Below are 19,488 nucleotides of genomic sequence, written 5' to 3' on the forward strand. Positions count from 1 at the left end.
GATGGATGGATGGATGGATGGATGGATGGATGGATGGATGGATGGATGGATGGATGGATGGATGGATGGATGGATGGATGGATGGGTTGGTGGGTGGGTGGGCGGGTGGATGGATGGATGGATGGATAGGTGAGTAGGTGAATGGATGGATGGATGGGAAAAAACATTTATTAAGCACTTAGTATATAAGCCAAGCACTATGCTTAACAATGAGGATGTATACATATACATCCATATATGTGTGTATGTATGTATATGTATATATCAGGAGGGACCCTGATCTTAAAGGACTTCTATTTTATTTGGATGGACACATAAAAGAGATTTTAGCTGCAGGGTGGATGGCCACGTCCATAACTTTATGAGTTATATCAGCTGGCTTGATCCCATGGGTGGGAGTCTGTAGGGCTGTATCAGCAATGCCATATTCACAATGCCTATGGAGATTACAAATATGCTGATATAATTATCCATCACAAAATACATCATGCTTGCCATATGGGGAAATAAACTAGAAAATTTATTAAGATGCCAAAAGACTGAGTCCCCAAACCAGAAAGTGAAAGCCATCAGAGTAGTTATGATATTGGCACAGGTAGATAAAGTAGAAAGCACCCACATTTTCAAGCCTTTAAAACAGAACAGGCTACCTCAGGCAAAGGTCCTCCTCTCCCCACTCACAGCAACCACCCAGCGTCCGGGAAGCGCGCTCCCAGCAGCTCCGGCCCCTGGCAGTCCTCAGCAGGAGTCCTTAGCAGAAATTCTGGCTAACTCAAAAAGGGCTTCGCACTGCCACTGCCGCTGCCTCTGCTGCTGCCGCCACCGCCAGCCACCGCAGGAACTCCAGCTTGGCTTCCGCTTCCTCTTGCTCCGCCCCTTCCTGCTATGTTAGCAAGTCCAATGGGGCATGGAAGATCTTTAAATCCCATAACCCTTACATTCGGCCCCAAGATCTTTCATGTCCCTTACTTGGCAAAAATACAGTAGGAATAACTAGTGTCAACAAAATTTCACAACAATATAACAAGAATAGCACACAATAAACACAGAAAACCATATTTTAGGGTGGGGCTTGAGCACAAGCTCCCCATCATTCCCCCCACCCCGAACAAATGGGGCCCCAAAATCTTGTGGTAAGGGGTGAAGATCTCTTCTTCTATGGCTACTTGCTGCTGAAATCAGATGTAGAGCTGTCCCTGTCCTAAGGGGTCCCATTTGAGAGGTCAGTTCTTAATATGCTTGATGCCAGGTCCAAGGGTGACACATCACAGTTGCAGATAGGGGGTGGCATCCAGCTTAAGCTATCAGGCATCTACAGATGGAGGGTACCAAGCCTGTGGAAACAAATCTAACAAACAAGGTGAACAAACAAAAAAAATCAAGAAGAAGCAAAGACAATAACCAGACTATTGTAGCCTCACTCATGGTAGAATAAATGACTTAAGGGTACAATTTTGTAATCATCTTCTCCAGAATAAACAATAGTTACAGTGTTATCCCTCCCATATGCTATAATCTCTGCAGCCTTTGGAACATCATCTGGCTTCCGTTTTACCCATACTTTAGCTCCTGATTTTATTCTATCAGTAGAACCAAATCCTTCAGTTCCTGTAACAGTTATTTTGGAAGGAGGGTCAGTTTTTACAAGTGGCATTGTTTTACAAGGAACGATAATCACTTGAACTATCCTATCATTCTTGTGAATCTGTATGGGCCCTTCACCTAAATTCTGGAATGTTACAACAATTTCTCCTTGATAATTAGAATCTATTACTCCAGCCAATACATGTATTCCTTGAGCTGCTAATCCTGATTTGGGTAAAATCTGTCCAAAGTGATTTTTAGGGATTCTTATGCATATCCCAGTGGAGATTTTTCTTATTTCTTTTCTGTCCAACCAAAAGTCCTCTAAACAATGTAAATCATACCCCACTGAACCAGGTGGTCCTGGGTACGGTGCTGGGACATCTGGCCTCAAGGTCCAATACTCAATATTTGGGATCTTGTGTGTTTGTTGTTTTCTAATTTGCAGATTGGGGGTCATCATTCTGGCTAGAGGTGTACTTCCTCCCAATGGTCTATTATGCAAATTACGCAAAGCCATGAACAAATTATCCTTCCAATGTTGATATGAATTATTGGAACTTAACTTCCTCAATTGTCCTTTCAGTAATCCATTCATTCTTTCAATCAACCCAGATGCTTCTGGATAATATGGAATATGATATATCCATTCTATATTGTTTAGTATACAATACTTCTTCATTTCATTGCCTTTGAAATGTGACCCGTTGTCACTTTGAATCTGCATTGGGGTTCCATAATATAGACTTAGGAGATCTAGAGTTTTACAAGTGTTTTTCTGGGTTGCATTCTTATAAGGACAAGCTACTAGTACACCTGAATAGGTATCAACACAAGTACATATAAATCTGCATCCTTTATCCAGTGGTAGTGGACCAATATAATCTATTTGCCAGATTTGGGCTGGGACTTTTCCTCTTGCTATCTCTCCAGTTACTACCCGAGGAACAGTTCGCTCCTTTTCTAATTGACATATATGACATTCTTCTGCTATCTGTTTTAACAGTGAATGAGAGATACTAATACCTCGATCTTGTGCCCACTGGTGTGTGGCCTGGACCCCCAAATGGCCTGCTGTTTGGTGGACCCATTTTGCTAATACCGGATCATCAGTTGTTGTCAAAGTAGGGACAATATGTTCAGTAGCAATCTTTGTCAGTCGATCAGCATGAGCATTGTACTCACGTTCTGGTGTGGTGGGGGCCACGTGAGCATCTACATGAAAAACTGACAAGTCAGTGACCAAAGACATGTTCCAGATATCTTCCCATAATTCTTTGCCCCAGACTTGTTTACCATGAATTTCCCAATTTTCATTTTTCCACATGGGCATCCATGTAGCTAACCCATTAGCTACCACCCATGAATCAGTGAATATATGACACTGTCCTCCTTGTTCTATTTTGATGGCTTGATATACTGCCGTAAGTTCAGCATATTGGCTACTTGCACCTATCCCAGTACTTTCCAAAGTCCTTCTAGTACATGGGTTATAGGCCACTGCTTTCCAATGTCTTTTTTGGCCCAAATATTTTGCTGTCCCATCAGTAAACCATGCATGTCTCTTTTGTTCCTCAGTTAATACATCATATCCCTCATTCCATTTTACAGTGGACTTTACCAACTGTTGCTTTGGCTCAGGGGGTGTGTCATTCCTCTCAATTTCTATGTTTGCTACCGATTCATGTAGAGCAGAGACTCCGCTTTTGCCTGTTTTCACTCTATTTTGAATATACCACTTCCATTTGATTATACTAGCCTCTTGGGCATGTCCAATTCTGTGAGAAGCTGGGGTACTCATTACTCAGGTCATAATTGGGATTCCAGGTCTTAATATCACTTCATGGCCCAGAGTCAGTTGTTCAGTCTCCACCAAAGCCCAATATGCAGCTAACAACTGCTTTTCAAAAGGTGTATACTGGACTCCAGATGAAGGGAGTTTCCTACACCAAAATCCCAAAGGTACATTTCGGCTTTGTTGTTTTTGCCATAAGCTCCAGTTTGCATAATCATCTTGTACAGTCACTTGCAATTCCACTGGACCATTTTGCATGGGCCACAAATCTAGGGCCAATTGTATGGCAGCCTTGGCTTCTTCAAAAGCTTTACTCTGCTCAAGTCCCCAATCGAATTCATATTTCTTCCTTGTGACTCTATATAAAGGTTTTAAAATCCGTCCCAAATGTGGAATGTGGTGCCTCCAATATCCAAACAATCCTGTGAACTTTTGGGCCTCCTTCTTATTGGTAGGGGTAGGAAATCCTGAATCTTTTGTCGGGCTTGAGGAAGAATCTCCCTTAGCCCCTTGTTCCATTGTATACCCAAAAACTTCACATTCTGAGCTGGTCCTTGAACCTTTGCAGGGTTAATTTCCCACCCTTTACTTTTCATATACTCAATTAGAAGGGTCAAACTCCTTTCCACTACTTTCGCATCTTTTCCCTGTATCATGATATCATCAATGTAGTGGTATGTACAGTGTACACCAGGTAGCTTTAATTCATCCAACTGTTCAGCCACAATCCTGTGACAAATAGTGGGGCTATGTATGTACCCTTGTGGCAAGCGAGTAAAAGTATATTGTCTACCCTGCCAAGTGAAAGCGAAGTGGTCCCATTGTTTAGGGTCTATTGGGATGGTGAAGAAGGCATTTGCCAAGTCAATAACTGCATACCAAGTCCCATCCTTGTCGCCAAATGTATCAGCAATGCCATATTCACAATGCCTATGGAGATTACAAATATGCTGATATAATTATCCATCACAAAATACATCATGTTTGCCATATGGGAAAATAAACTAGAAAATTTATTAAGATACCAAAAGACTGAATCCCCAAACCAGAAAGTGAAAGCCATCAGAGTATTTATGATATTGGCACAGGTAGATAAAGTAGAAAGCACCCACATTTTCAAGCCTTTAAAACAGAACAGGCTACCTCAGGCAAAGGTCCTCCTCTCCCCACTCACAGCAACCACCCAGCGTCCAGGAAGCGCGCTCCCAGCAGCTCCGGCCCCTGGCAGTCCTCAGCAGGAGTCCTTAGCAGAAATTCTGGCTAACTCAAAAAGGGCTTCACGCTGCCGCTGCCGCTGCCTCTGCTGCTGCCACCGCTGTCGCCGCCACCACCAGCCACCGCAGGAACTCCAGCTTGGCTTCCGCTTCCTCTTGCTCCGCCCCTTCCTGCTACGTCAGCAAGTCCAATGGGGCATGGAAGATCTTTAAATCCCATAACCCTTACAAGGGCATATTGGCAAGGGTTATAGTAAGGCCTCATGGTCCTCTCTTTCACCAAAAGGTCTAGAGTTGATGAGTCCCACCTCAGTCCAGTTAGTTTGAACAACTCTATCCTTTTTGGCTTGCTGATCTAAAAGGCTTTAAGTGGCTAGAGGGGAGGGGCAAAGAGAAGATGTGTGTGTGGGGGTGGGGGGGACACCTGTTCCAAATGAGGTTTTGGATGGATGGATGGGAAAGGAAGGTGCTTGAGACAGGGACACCAAAAAGGAGGCTATTATAATAGTTGAGGTGAAAAGTGATAAAGCCCCAAACTAGGGTGGTGACTGTGAGTGAGAGACCAATGGGAGAGGCATTGTGAAGATAGAAACAAGAAGATCTGGCGTTTGATTGGAAGTAACTGTGAGTGGTGTAAGTTGACACCCAGAGGTCACAAATCTGTGTGACTGGAGGGATGGTGGAAGCCTCAACAATAACTGATGGGTTTGGGGAGAAAGATAATGAGGTCTATTTGGGGCATATTGAGTTTGAGAATCTAATATACTCAGGCTCAGTGGTATCAGACTCAATTAGATGTGGGGCCTTTTACTAAACCACACAGTGATCCTTGTGGGTGTGTTTTGATTTAGAAAACCACGTATTAGCATTATCTATGTTTAATTTTATTTTAATTTATCTTGTTAAATACTACATTCCCTGAGCTGCATTCAGGAATGTTGCAGGCCAAGTGTTTGATACTCTTGCTTAAGCTGACTTTATGTACCAGAAAGATGGGAGAAACACTTGATCAGGGAAGACCCAGTTAGGACAGAAGGCCCCAGCAGTACCCTGATTGGGAAAATCAGGGAATGAGAGAGAGGGAAAAAATGGTAAAGCCCAGAAGAAGATAAGCCCCAGCAGGGATGGAAGACTATGGCATCACCCTGATTGGTGCAAAACTCTTTTAGAGACATTGAAACTTGCCAGTTCTCTGAGCCCACAAACACAAGAGAATTGGAAGGCAGCTGTGATAGGAGTTCAGGAAGTGAGCTTAGGACCTTCCCATTCAGGAGTATGTGGAATGACCCAGAGACTTGATCTGGCAGAGTCCCAAACCAAGAACAGAAATGAGAGGTAAGAGTAGATAAAATAAAATGCTAAGCATTTTATGAAGAAAAATGGATCCCATCACTTGAGGAAATCCCAGAAAAGAATAACTCCATAGCTACAAACAGAGCCTCAGAGGAAAAACAAACAAATTTGTGAACAAGGTCTATAAGAACATCTAGAATAAGTGAAGAAAAAGATAAAATGACGCAAGTCCTCTAGAAGACAGCATTGGAAGGAGAATAAATAGAACAGAAAGTGGGGTCCTGTACCCTGGATGTCAGAATAGTTCAAACAGAACTCAGCAACTTAAAGAGACAATAAGAAATGTAGAAACAAAATTCAAATATTAGAAAAATTGAAGAAAATGTCAAGTATCTACTTTCATAAGCAGCTGATATGGAAAACAAGCCCAGAAGAACGAACCTTTGGACTCCCTGATAAGAACTGGACTCTCCTCACCCCCTAGAAAAGCCATATTTCAAGAAACAAATTTCTCAGAGTCCCAAGTGAAAATAAAATGCACTAATAAAATCCGCTCCTCAAAGAAACCCAAGAATGCCATAGCCAAAATCCAGAGTTTACAAGTCTAAGAAAAATATACCAGAAGCAGCCAGAAAGAAAAGGTTCATAGGAGGCTAAGTGGTACAGTGAACAGAGCACCAGCCCTGGAGTCAGGAGGACCTGAGTTCAAATCTGGACTCAGACCCTTGACACTTACTAGCCGTGTGACCTTGGGCAAGTCACTTAACCCCAATTGCCCTCCAAAAAAAGGGGAAAAAAAAAGAAAGGATTCATATACTAAGGAACCACAATCAGTTTCACACAAGACCTGGAAACCACCACTTCAGAAGAGACATAATCTGGAAATATAGCATTTCAAAAATAAAATCTGACAACTAGAATAAAATACCCTGCAAGTCATACTTCTACAGGAAAATAAATGGACCTTTAATGGAACAAGGGACTTTTAAGTTTCTGATGAGAAGACCAGAGTTTAGTAGATACCTTGAAATGCAAACACATGAGTCAAGGGAAACTTAGAAAGGCAAATACAGTAGGGGAAGAAGAGCTGAGTTTCTCTTTAGAATCTCATGACTTCAAGGGTTACAGAAAGAATTAAATAAGATGAATGGACTGAGGGTGGATTTGTTCTGGTTTGATAGTCTTAAGAGGGGAAAGAAAAAGGAATACGTTGGGATGGAGCTTACTATTGAAATACAAAAATGGAGTTGGGGAGGGCACCAGGTGTCATGTGTACTGTTTGCTCTCTTCTGAACCACAAAGAGGGATTGAAAAGGACTTATGCCCATGTCACACAGACAGATGTATGAACACATGGAGGAATTGATGGAGTCAGACTTTAAACTTCACAGGGAACAGTCAGATTAGGGAAAGGAGACACAGTTTAAGAAGGGAATAGAGTCAGGGAGAGATCATGCAAGATTAGTTACAAAGGAGTAAGTGTGAGAACCAGGAATGTGTCTGGGGAAGGGTAGAGAGGAGGTGCAGGGCACTGGGAGCAGATCACTTCAGTTACAGCTTACCAGTGCTGGTCTTACCCCTCCTCTCGGCTTTCTCCTCTGGATGAAGGGGGGGGGGTGACCAAGAGAGGAAAAGTAGAAAAGGATGTGAATAAATGACAGCTATCATGGTGCCAGTTAGGAATTTTTTTTTAATGTTTACAACTGGAAGTATACTTTAAGACTGAAACACTTTTATACTAATTATTTCACTTCTCCCTTAGAATGTATGTACTTAAGCATGACCACATCCATAGTATGTCTTCCACAGATTATGCTTCTCTGGTAACCTTTGGACAAAGGTTATGCAGCAAACGTCTTTCGATAATGGGGAATATTTGTTGCTGGTTTTGTCATCATGAACTGGAAAAGAGTACTCTCACTGAGCTGAGAGCTCAGTCATACCTTCCACTGGATGAAGTGAGGGCTGTGCCCCTCCCCCTCTCGCCTGTGTGTGTGCTGTGCTTATACATGTTTGTCCACCACCCAGCTTGATAAGAGCCCCTCCTACCTGCTTTACTCATTTCCCAGTATAGGATGGAAAATAAATCAGTTTTAATATCTTAATTTACATACAAGGAGTCACATGGGATGTGAATTTGGTCATTGCCTTTCATCAGAGGATTTCTGAGCATTTCACAAGCACACTCAACAATTCTCTGAGCACCCCTGTGCATTTGGTGGCTGGCAATATTTTCTCCATTATAATGGAGAGTAACTAGAAGCAGAGAGATACTAAGTGATATTTTTATCTTCCATTCAGAGATTTCTTAGTACTTTACAGGCCAGTGTTATTATCAACTCTATGAAGCTTAGTGAGATTATGTGATTTGCCCAACCTTCAGGGAAGAATTTGGCATGGCATCAAGGCTCCCAAAGTTGTATCCACATGACTGCATTTCTTCTTGCCACCATCACCCCTGGTATGCTGTTCTGTGTTCAGTCCCTGTTTTGAGAAGCCCCATGACAGAGCCTTTAGTTTTCACATGTTTAGAATACTGGTCCAGACTTCTTCCCTCATTAGCCTCAATTCCTAAATCTTTATGTGGCATACCCATACGCCCATATTGTGTAGCTTTGAAAATGTTCGGAAAGCATGGAGGAGAGCTCGAGCCAAGAGCACCATTAGTTTTATTTGTTTGGAGATAACTAATTGAAGCTTAATCAGTACTGATTTCATTCAGTGCTGTGTAATCAAACCTCACCTAATTTGGGGGATCTACTGAATCAGGTGTTAAACAAAATTAAGTCACAATATAATTAGTCAAAGAGTATTATTATTGATAATATCAGTCACTTAATGCATATTAAGCACCTACTACATACCCAGTGCCTGTGGTGTTAAGGGCTGTGAGGCATCCGTTTTTAATGTAATCCTCTTGTATTCATGGACAATCCTGAACTTTTAAACCTGCTGTAACTCCCAAGAATTCCATAATCCCACACCATTTACCTGTCCAACATTACTTCCCACCGCTTCCTAATAGGACTCTTTCATGTCTTTAAGATTGGGACCTCTCTATTCTCATCACTTGGCAAGCCTTCTGTCTTTGTGCCTCTCCTGTAGGGACGTCCTCCTAGAGTCCTTCCCTTTGACCGACCGCCTTGTATCTAGGCTTCAAAAGGTCCATCTGAAGACCTTTGTCCCTCGTTTCGCCTTTTCTGATTCCAGGGTCTTCTCTGACCTCTTGTAACAAACACTGTGTAGAATCTTCCTATTTCAACTTGCAAGAGACTGCAGTGGACTTTATGAGATCGAGTTCTGTCTGAAAAGTGATCTGTTACAGTTTGCCCCATGGACGGCCGACTATGTGCTCCTTGAGGACTATGACCTTGTTTTAACCTTCTCTGGTATCTCTTCTCCCTAACCCTCCAACTTTAGGAAATGTGAGGGAAACCAAAACACTTTTCTAATTGTTCCTCCAGAGTGTGACCTGCTTCCCTCAGCCTTGTCCCATACTTTCTGTGCCTGTAGTTCTTCCCTCTTCTTCAGGCTGGATGTCCCCCTGCCCTCTTCCTTCTGTGTCTGTTAAAACTCTCCTCTTCCTCAAGGACGTGCGACGTCATCTTCCTCACCGACTGTTCCTGTGTGTGTGATCTCTTCTTCCTCCCTCACCTCATAGACTCTGGAACTCTTCCTTGCAGTGATCATATTCTGCCTTTAGAGTTTTATTAGCCCCTTGAGGCCAAGATCTGCCTTGTTTCCATTTAACATCTTCTTGGCCCACCACCTGTCATACATATAGCAGGCATCAAGAACTGATTAAATGAACTTAATTGAAGATGTTTTTAAGAGTTATGAACTTTTAGAATGGACTGTTCCATGCAGAGTAATATTTATTTTAAACCAAATGTAAATAGTTGTGTTTTTTTTATCATTTCCCATTTTGAGTTATTCATACCACTATTTTTCCATGCTTGATGGGAGAGTATTTAGTCATTTGATTTTAAATAGATTTCTGAAAGATCTTTTTTTAAGATTTATTTTAAATGACTTTAAATGTTCCTTAAAATAATTCTGCAAGCTAGGATTACACGGACAATGGCAGTAATTTTACATGTAGTTTGATATTTCTTCAATTTTGTGATTATGAAGGAATTTGTTTAGGTCCAAGTTCCCTTTGTCTTGGATCCCTTTCTGATGGTTGCCAACAAACCATTAGATAAGACAGTGTCTAGACAAGGATGCATTTTTCAGTGATTTGCTTTTTGGTTTGAAATGAAGATATGGACTTTCACAATGTTTCTGACCCGTTTTGTGCTTTAATTTTTATGTAATTAAATTAGTTTCTATTTTGCAAGGACCAAGAAGGTACTTCTAAAGCTGCATTTGTCACTGGGAAAACTAGACCTAATTTATGTTGACCTTTTTCTCCTTGGAGTATTTAGTCTGCATTCAATAAAATTTTGATGACTGCTCTTTAGAAGACAGCTGCACGAAATAAAGTCTTATAAATATTCCGCTTTTCCTTTCTGACTATTTCCATGAACAGCTGGGCATCCAGTTCAGCAGAACAGACTTTGTACATGGAAAGCTGAGCATGTGCCTGATGCAGTTTAGTAAAGAAGACAAAAAAATAGCTTCTTATGGGTTGGGGACTTGTAAAGTCATGGAGCATCTGTTCCCCAGTTAGGCCATAGTCTGGTAGCACTGAATCACGTCAAGAACCCAGAGGATGGGCTGAACAACTGTTTTTCACCTTGACTCTTTCCTGCTAATGAAAAGTTCCTTTCAATACCCACCCTAAAGGTATGTAAGTGACTGGACTCTTGTGGAGAGCTGGATTTGTTGGGGATAATTTTCTGGGATGTTCTAAAGTTGGGTGCATTTAATAAGGAGTGCTTGTGTGATTAGCATAGCTACTTTTTAAATAGAGATACTTATAAGAGATAATGTCATTAGTGAAGGTGCACTCTCTCATATAATATTAAAGCATAAAACCAGGTATAAAAAATGCCTCTTGAGAGGCGCTTTTCCTAATATATGTCATCTTCCAGGATTGTAAAATACACGAAACTGAGTTGCAAAATTGACTCTTAAAAACTTTGTGCATATTGCCTATGAAAATATAAGTTACTTGAGGCTTGTAAAATTTAAGATCTCTTTAAATATTTTGTTTACAGTGTTAAAAGAGCCCTGAAGTTGGATGTCTTATTACAGGAAAATGTAAGTATCTAATTGTGTATTTTAATCATATGTGGGAAAATTATATGGATTATTAGACCTTTTAAAATTCCACTTATTTATTTAAAAGCCTTATTGCTAGGCAAGGGAAATCATTTACTAAAATGAGCTGTTAATTTTGGTAAGTCCTTATCTCATGTTGGTTGTTACTTTTTATAATGTTAATTTTTTATAAATAAAAATTATTGATCAGTCTTCTTAATATCTACTGATTACTCAGGAGGCAAATGTAAACTACAAATGTTTATAAAAGTGTGCAGAAATTACTGTATTAGTTGTAGGAATGAATGTTCTGACACAAAAAAGCATAAACAACTGAATTATGAGAATACTTTAATGTACATATTATGTAGCTTATTGTAGAAATGCAGAACAGAAACATTAGCTTTAACAGTTTTCTGTCAGTTACAATTACCTCTGACAGCCAGACTGGTGTGATTAAACAGGATGGTAGCAACACTGTAATAAATTTCACCACCGTTTTCACAATGAACTCGAATTGTGCTGTTGCAACCCCTTTTTGTAAACCTAGCTGGTACATTCTTGGTGTTAGCACATCAGGACATATGTCAGTTTATTATGTTCTCATACCAACGGTGGGTGTTGCTTCAAACCCTAATCCTAGGACATTCATGGAGATAGTAAGATGAAAGGAAAGTCAGTTCACTTGAAAGTAAATTAAAACAAAAGCCTGGTCAGTAAATGAGCTCCCCCTCTTTCCCATATGGCAATGTCATTTTAGAGAAATGTGTTTATGTCTAATTCCTCTTTGGATGTCTCTCTGGTATTTAGCAAAACAGAAACTTGAATTTTTTTAAATCTCCGAGATACTTTTCTTTTATTTAAACAAAGGTGGAAAAATACTGCAATGGCACTAAAAAAATCATTAGCAGTTTAATTAGCAGTTTAGTGGACCATTAGCCAACTTGTTGGGTTCAGCGTGCAGCTGTGACTGTAATTCTGCATCTGTTTCTTGAGTCAGAGTAGGATTTGGGAGAAGCGTAGTCCAGCCAGAAATTCAATGCAGTTCTTTTCTGCCCCAAAGCTCTTCTTTGGGAGGTAGGAACAAAATGATTTGAACTGAAAAGAACTGCATTTTAGAATTCATTCTTTCTGTGCAGTACAGCGGTCACAGTGGTGAACTTGCAGGCCAGAATGCCCATTGTCACAATCAGTGTGCTTCATTGGAAAAAGAGAATGTGACCCTTCAGTATAATCATTGAAATACCTGGTGACTCTTTGGTATATTTAGAGAACTCTCTCTTTGTAAAATACTCTGTTCAGATTTTTTTTAGATAGTGACTTTATTGATTAAACATTTCTCAATGCTTGAAGTGGAAATCATCTCCCTTTTTCCTAGGAGCACCAGAAATATGAAGGGAAAACAACTCAGGCAGAGTAAGAGTCTTGCAAATGACTGTTCTAAAAAGCAGCCTTGAAGGTTTCATGATAGTGAATGAAAGGTCATGAGTAAAGAATCGGGAAATCTTCACTGATGTTGTGGAAGCACAGTTAGTTTGCAAGTACAGACGAAGCAGCAGGAGATGGAATGAGCTTGTTTACTTTTTCTGTCCAACCTACACCACGGAGCCACACTCTCCAGAGGGGCGACCATGCTGACGACAGCTGGCACTGAGCTAGCACTTGCTCTGTGCTGGGCACTGTACCAGGCCCTCTATCATGATCATCTCAGTTGGTCCCCACAACCCTGGGAAAAAGATGCTATGACTATCTCCGTTTTACAGAGACAGGTGAAGGGACTTGCACAGGGCCACCCAGCTAGTAGGTGTCTGAGGCTGGGTTTCATCCAGGTCTTCCTGACTCCAGGTCCAGAGCTTTCCCTGCGGCACCACCCAACAACCTCAGAAAACCACAATCACAGCATCTGCTTCCTGGGGCTTTAGTAAGAATCAAATGGCATAATATTGCCAAGCGCTTTGCAGATCTTAATGAGCAATGAAAACGTTCGCTATTATTTCAGAAGGCAGTTGTAGCCAACTGATTGCAGAGGGCAGAAGGAAACTCCTATGAAATTGAATGGGTCAGAGCAGAAAACCCAGGGCTTCAAGGGAAGTGGAAAGTCCCCTTCTCTTCAGCAGCTTTCTGCACAAGTATTTTTCTGTCTCAACGCATCTCTGTGGGAAGCCCCAATGGGGAAGAGCCCTGAGTGGGGGAGAGATGCCACCAATTGGCCACCTACCCATTAGCTGTCTCCAGTTTTCTCACCTGACACAGGCCGGGTCACATTCAGTTGACAGGATGAATTTTCAGATCCCTTTTAGAGCCAAAATTCTGTTACTGTCCGTAACAGGATGTTTCTGGATGTCCACTCCCTGAGTATTCCTAATGCAGTTTATCATTATTTCGGTCACCCACCACTCTTTGACTTCAGTTGTTTCCTCTGCTATCACCATGTTCCCAGGAATTAAGGACCAACCCTTGCATCTAAATCCCTTCATTTGAATTTCTTGTTTCCTGCGTGACCAATGAGGTTTTCCACAACTTCAGAAGCTGCTAGAATGTCTGACCATAGTTGTTGTCATGGGGAACATGGGTCCCCAGAAATGGCAGCCAAAGTATTTAGAACTTGATTCCCTAAAACTCATCTCACCTTGTCTCCACCTCTTCCACCACTTTCTTTTTTTGCTACCCCTCCTCCACCTCCAAAATAACACCAAACCTCTGTATCAGCAATGCCATATTCACAATGCCTATAGAGATTACAAATATGCTGATATAATTATCCATTACAAAATACGTCATGTTTGCCATATGAGGAAATAAACTAGAAAATTTATTAAGATACCAAAAGACTGAGTCCCAAAACCAGAAAGTGAAAGCCATCAGAGTAGTTATGATATTGGCACAGGTAGATAAAGTAGAAAGCACCCACATTTTCAAGCCTTTAAAACAGAACAGGCTACCTCAGGCAAAGGTCCTCCTCTCCCCACACACAGCAACCACCCAGCGTCCTGGAAGCGCGCTCCCAGCAGCTCCGGCCCCTGGCAGTCCTCAGCAGGAGTCCTTAGCAGAAAGTCCTTAGCAGTCCTAACTCAAAAAGGGCTTCGCGCTGCCACTGCCTCTGCTGCTGCCGCCGTCACCACCACCGCCAGCCACCGCAGGAACGCTAGCTTGGCTTCAGCTTCCTCTTGCTCCGCCCCTTCCTGCTACATCAGCAAGTCCAACGGGGCATGGAAGATCTTTAAATCCCATAAGCCTTACAACCTCTTAACATTTGTGGAGTCATTTAAAATGGGAGAGGTAGTAGCTAGGAAGAAATTATGCTCTAGATTACCTAGTGACCCTGAAATTGTGAAGCATTTCTGGGGCTGCTTAGTGCTTATGAGGCTTTTGTTAAAATTTACCTCAAAATAATTGTAGCTATATAGGAGTCCTTTGGGAGGAACCAAGACATGAAATCTGGATTGGGAGTTGGGAGACATGTTTTCACCTTGGCTGTACCTCTCACCAGGTGTGTTAGCTAGGGTAAGGCGGCCAGACTCTCTGAGTACCATTTGCTGATCTTTCAAGATAGAGTTAGACTGGGTGATCTCCAGTGGCCCCTTTAGATTCACCCAAGTCATCCGCTTCTTCCAACCCATACCTATATGTAACTTCCTTCCACTTCTGCTCCCAAAAGGGATCCAGGGGCTAGCACTCTGTCTTCACTGAGTATGGAAGCTGCCCCTTCTCTCCTGATAGCCCCAAGTATTGTCCTCTGTCCCTTAGTACACACATGGAGCATCACAGCCTCTGTGAGACCACTTGGAGCTGGGAGTCCTGTAAGTGTCACATCTGTAGATGGGGGCAAACCACATTTCAGAGTGCTCAACAGATACCTTCAGGGCTAAAAAGTAGGGCAAAAGCATTTATTAAGTGCCTACGTGTGCCAGGCACTGGGATAAGTGCTTTGACAATTATTATTTCATTTGATCCTCACAACAGCCCTTCAGGATAGGTGCTATTATTATCCCCATTTTGTGGTTGAGGAAACTGAGGAAAATGGATGTTAAGGGACTTGTTTAGAGTCACACTTCTTGTATCTCAGACTGGATTTGAACTCAGGTCTTCCTGACTTCAGGCCTGGCCCTCTACCCACTACTCCACCAACTGCCTGGGTTAATGGTTACTAGGAGTTACTGAACTAATCCTGAAGGGAGAAGGCCTTAGGACAGGTAAGAAAGCATGTCATTAGGAAGATCTAAAACATTAAATCCTTGTTAAGAGAATTCTTAGTGGAACAGGAAGAAAAGCCGGTTTTCATTTCTAACCTGTCGTGATTATAGAATGACAGTTTGTTTTCAAACTCAAACAGAACAAAGATTTAGGGTATTTTTTTAAGAGGCCAAAAAATATATAAAAAAATATATTCTGAAAGGTAGATATTTGTTTTCCAGGAGAAATGTGTGATATACAATTGAAGTGATAAACAATTGACACTTGTCAATTGGATAAAGTAATTTTTTGGTACAAATAGGAAAACAGATCAGCACAAATCACATAAGGGTAGTGACTCTCACTTCTTGTACATACCCTGGGAAATAGTAAAGTAGGGCAGGGATTGAACAAATGCCATCGGTTATAACTGAATCCATATAAATACGGGAACTCTAGGTAGAGAGGTGGTGACAGCCACATGAGAAGGGTGCTCAACCTGCTGAGACTCAGAGTCTTTTCTGATAGGGGCTGGGGTCAGGGCTGCTTACTGCTAGCAGAAATGATAAGGGAAGCCAGCGATCAGGTCTCAGCACAGAATTCTTGATGTTCTCCAATACTTTTAAAATTTAAAATCATAACTGTGAGAAGGATTTTACTGTAGCACATTTGGTGCTATATAGAGTCTGAAATTGATACGGAGATTAGTAGAAAAGTGATCTGGTTTTGAATTTTCTGAAATGTGTGTCTTTAAAAATAAAGAGCGATTCGGCGTTAGGTGCTGCTTCAGGTTAGGGATCCTGGCAAGCGCGGCCCCACGTCCGCTGGGGTTTGCTATCTCTTCCGTCTTTCGCCATGGTCCCATCAGGTCAGTTTGTCTTCTTAGCTACGTTAGGTTACTTTTGTGTTCCTTTAGTGAAGATGATGCTGAGCACCTTAGCGAGCACGGATATGCCCACTCTGCATCTAGAAACCGCCTCGATCCTGACCACAGCCTGGCCGCCGTGCACCCTGGAGCATCACTGAGCTTTCCCTCGGGCTGTCACGGAGCCCTCCTGCTGGGCCCAGGCACCTGGGCTGCCTCTTGCTGCTGGGTCCATACCCACTTAGTTCCTCCACTGCCTTTCATTCTGCTTTCTCGAGGTCCATGAGAGGAGGAATGGTGTCAGTGTTTATCACTGTGTCCCTGACTCCTGGCACATGCCTTGGCACATTGTAATTACTTGCTGATTATCACTTGCATGTGTTCTGTATTTCCATCTCCTCTACCACCGTTTGGGCCTTCATTACATCATGCTGTGCTATTGCAGTATCATGTCAGTCAGTAAACATTTATGAAGTTTCTACCATGTGCCAAGCATATAGTTGCTGAGCCCAGGGGATACAATGCAGGGCAGAAGACAGTGCCTGCTTTCCAGGAGCCCACAGTCTAATGAGGAAGACAATGGGCAAACAGCTATGTCCAGACAAGATACGTACAAAAGAACTGGAAATAATCCACATAGGGAAGGCATTAGAATTCATGGGGATAGGGAAAGTTTCTTGTATAAAGTGGGATTTTAGTTGGGACTTGAAGGACGAAAGACCAGTGAAAACTGGAGTCAGGAGAGGCAGTGTCTTGTTCAAGGAGCAGCAAGTCTGGGGTCACTGGACTGAAGAGAAAATGGGGGGACAGGGGAAGGTAAAGTTATAAAATATAAGAAGATGAAGAAACGGGGTTGGGGGCAGCTTAGGAAGGGCTTTGAATGCCAGACACAGAGAATGCCTCTGGAGGTGATAGGGAGCCACTGGAGTTTTAGAGTGGGAAAGGGGTGATCTGATCAGTCCTGCACTTTAAAAAGGTCACATTGACAGTGGCATGCAGGACAGACTGGAATGGAGAGAGATGTGTGTCAGCTCTTTGCAGTGGTCCAACTGTGCACCAGTGTTGATCCCCCAGAGCATGTAATAAAGGAGGGAAGGAAAAGAACCGGTGAGCAAAAGGAATGGACATGCCAGCTGGACAGTTATATGAATAGTGTTCCTCACCCATAGGCCCCCAACTCTCTCTCCTTTCCCTGTCCCTCTCCCGTTTTCTATGCAGTACAAGCCCAGAGTGAGAGACCCATGTCTTTGGAAGGAAGCTCCGAGGATGTCTGGACCAGTCCATACCTGGCTTTGGGAGCTGTGGGTAAAGAAACCTTCCTTAGATTTCTCCGTAAGGCAGTGGGCAGAGGCTGGATGCCTGCTTGTCAGCGACCACTGGAGGGAGCGCTTGCTCTGGGATAGGTTGAACTACTTGATGCCTCTGAGATCTATTTAGATGCTATGATTCCCAACCATTGATCTTCCAGCCTCTTGGGGGAGCTCATTGTATGTTAAAGCAACACATTCTAATTCTGGATGGCTTTTGCCCTACGTTCTCCTTTGACCTTTAGCATCACTGCAAGTTGGCTCCCAAGCCTCTCTGCTCTTAGAGCTCTCAGTTTCCAAAAGCTTAAATGCTTTGAATTTTACTACTTCCTATGTATTTGCATTCTCTTTACACTTTGTCTGAATATGCTTGTAATTGTGCTTGTGGTCTCCCCTACTACAATATAAGCCCCTTGAGCATAGGGATTGTTTCATCCTATAGCATCTGGCATACAGTAGGCACTTAATGAATGCTTGTTGCTTGCTTGGTCCCATTTGCAGTGCCACCCCTGGGTCCTGTTCTTCTTTGTCTACATGTTATAGATCCCTGTCCCCACATTCCTTTCCTAATAAATTTAGGAATGACCAAGGCAGTTAGAAGTTCTGTCCCCAGAGAGCATTTTAAGTTTATGAATGAAGTGGTCCAGTTTCTAGGATTACAGTCTTCTGAATTCACATTTTGCATTCAGCCCAAACCAAAATCCAAAGTTGCCATTTACTTGCCTCTTCCATCCCATTTGGGGACAACCTGCTGAAAAAGAATGACTGCAGTGGGTAAGTGGTTCATATATCAAGACTGCAGATCTTAAAAAATTATTGAGCTGATCTGAAATGTGTGTAAAAATGACTTTGTTAGCACTGAAGGGAGCAGAGAAGAGTTTGAAATCTGAAAATGAGCTAAGTAGGAATTGCATTGATAAGGAACTTGGGATGGATTTGTACTGTGTGATAGAAGATGTGTAAAGATCCTTCACCTTATCTCAATAATTCTCTAAAAATTATTTGTTACAGCCCCCTAAATCTCGGCGAACCAGTGGACATTTGATAGCATCTTACTCACCAACAACAGGAACTCGCCAAATCAGCCCGTATTCATCTCCCAAAAGTCATAATGGACAAGAGTTTGGAAATGGACCATCAGATGGTTAGTTGAGCATTCTTTTCCATTTACTGTAAAATTTTTCTAGTTATTGGTTAAATCAAGGATTTGAACATATGATGTATGGGTCACATTGTCTCTGATTTTCTCTCTCCTCCCCATCATTGAGAGAATTTAAACATGGAGAAAGAGCATTAAGACAATTTTGACATCAATATAAACTTTCAGAACACTTAAGATACTATTGCAAAATGTGTTCCTGTACCATCAGATTTGTTAAGTAGAGATTATGCTTTGCTTGCCTTCAGCCACCAACTGTAAATTATAACTGATACAGATCCTTACAATAACTAGCTGCTAGTCACACACTGCTAGATCACTATTGCTCCTAGAGCTTTCTGACTATTTCTAAATGTTTGTTTCTTACCTGTTATCTCCTTAGTATCATCCATGTTGCCCGCCTAAACTCAAACCCAACCTCAGACACTTAACTTAGCCCTGTGATCTGGGGCAAATCCCTTAACCACTCTTTGTCTTAGTTTTCTTTTCTGTAAAATGGGGAAGATAATAATGCCTGCCTCCCAGGGTTGTTATGAGGATCAGAACAGACAATCTCTCTAATGTGCTTAGCACAGGGTAGTGCTGGCACATAATATAAACTATATAAATGCTGGATATTATTATTATTGCCTCAAAATCATACCATTTTTCATTTAATTTTTTTTTGCCATTTCATAACTCATGCTCCTTTTTGACTGTTCAGATCAATGCCTAATATTCACCTTTCCCTTGTAACAAAGAAAAATGTAAGCAAAACCCACTAACAAAGTCACTTCTGACTGTGAGTCTTCCTGACTCTCACATAATTCTGAAAGTGGTTTTAAATTGGCTTACGTCTTTACTAATGAAAGACTTGTATGTTAATATGACAATGTTTTATTTTTAATATTTTG

The 19,488-nt window shown here is 41.9% G+C and overlaps 1 protein-coding gene across 4 annotated transcripts in view; it reads left to right on the plus strand.

Moving 5' to 3' along the window:
* The window catches only part of LOC138164902 (centromere protein R-like), a 55,492-nt gene that overhangs the window by 3,638 nt on the left and 32,366 nt on the right, over window positions 1-19,488 (plus strand). For 2 of the 4 annotated variants that reach the window (XM_069092850.1, XM_069092851.1), the window contains exons 2-4: window positions 11,049-11,091; window positions 17,348-17,434; window positions 18,448-18,580. In XM_069092850.1, the coding sequence (XP_068948951.1) occupies window positions 11,049-11,091; window positions 17,348-17,434; window positions 18,448-18,580 (263 nt within the window). Of the gene's footprint in view, window positions 1-10,417; window positions 10,675-11,048; window positions 11,092-17,347; window positions 17,435-18,447; window positions 18,581-19,488 lie in introns of all 4 variants that reach the window. The other 2 variants (XM_069092853.1, XM_069092852.1) reach the window with 2 other exon arrangements.

The sequence above is a fragment of the Petaurus breviceps genome, unplaced genomic scaffold (assembly GCF_028583685.1).
Source record: "Petaurus breviceps papuanus isolate PSGF00001 unplaced genomic scaffold, PetGlider_PUasm1.0 207, whole genome shotgun sequence".
Taxonomy (NCBI): Eukaryota; Metazoa; Chordata; class Mammalia; order Diprotodontia; family Petauridae; genus Petaurus; species Petaurus breviceps.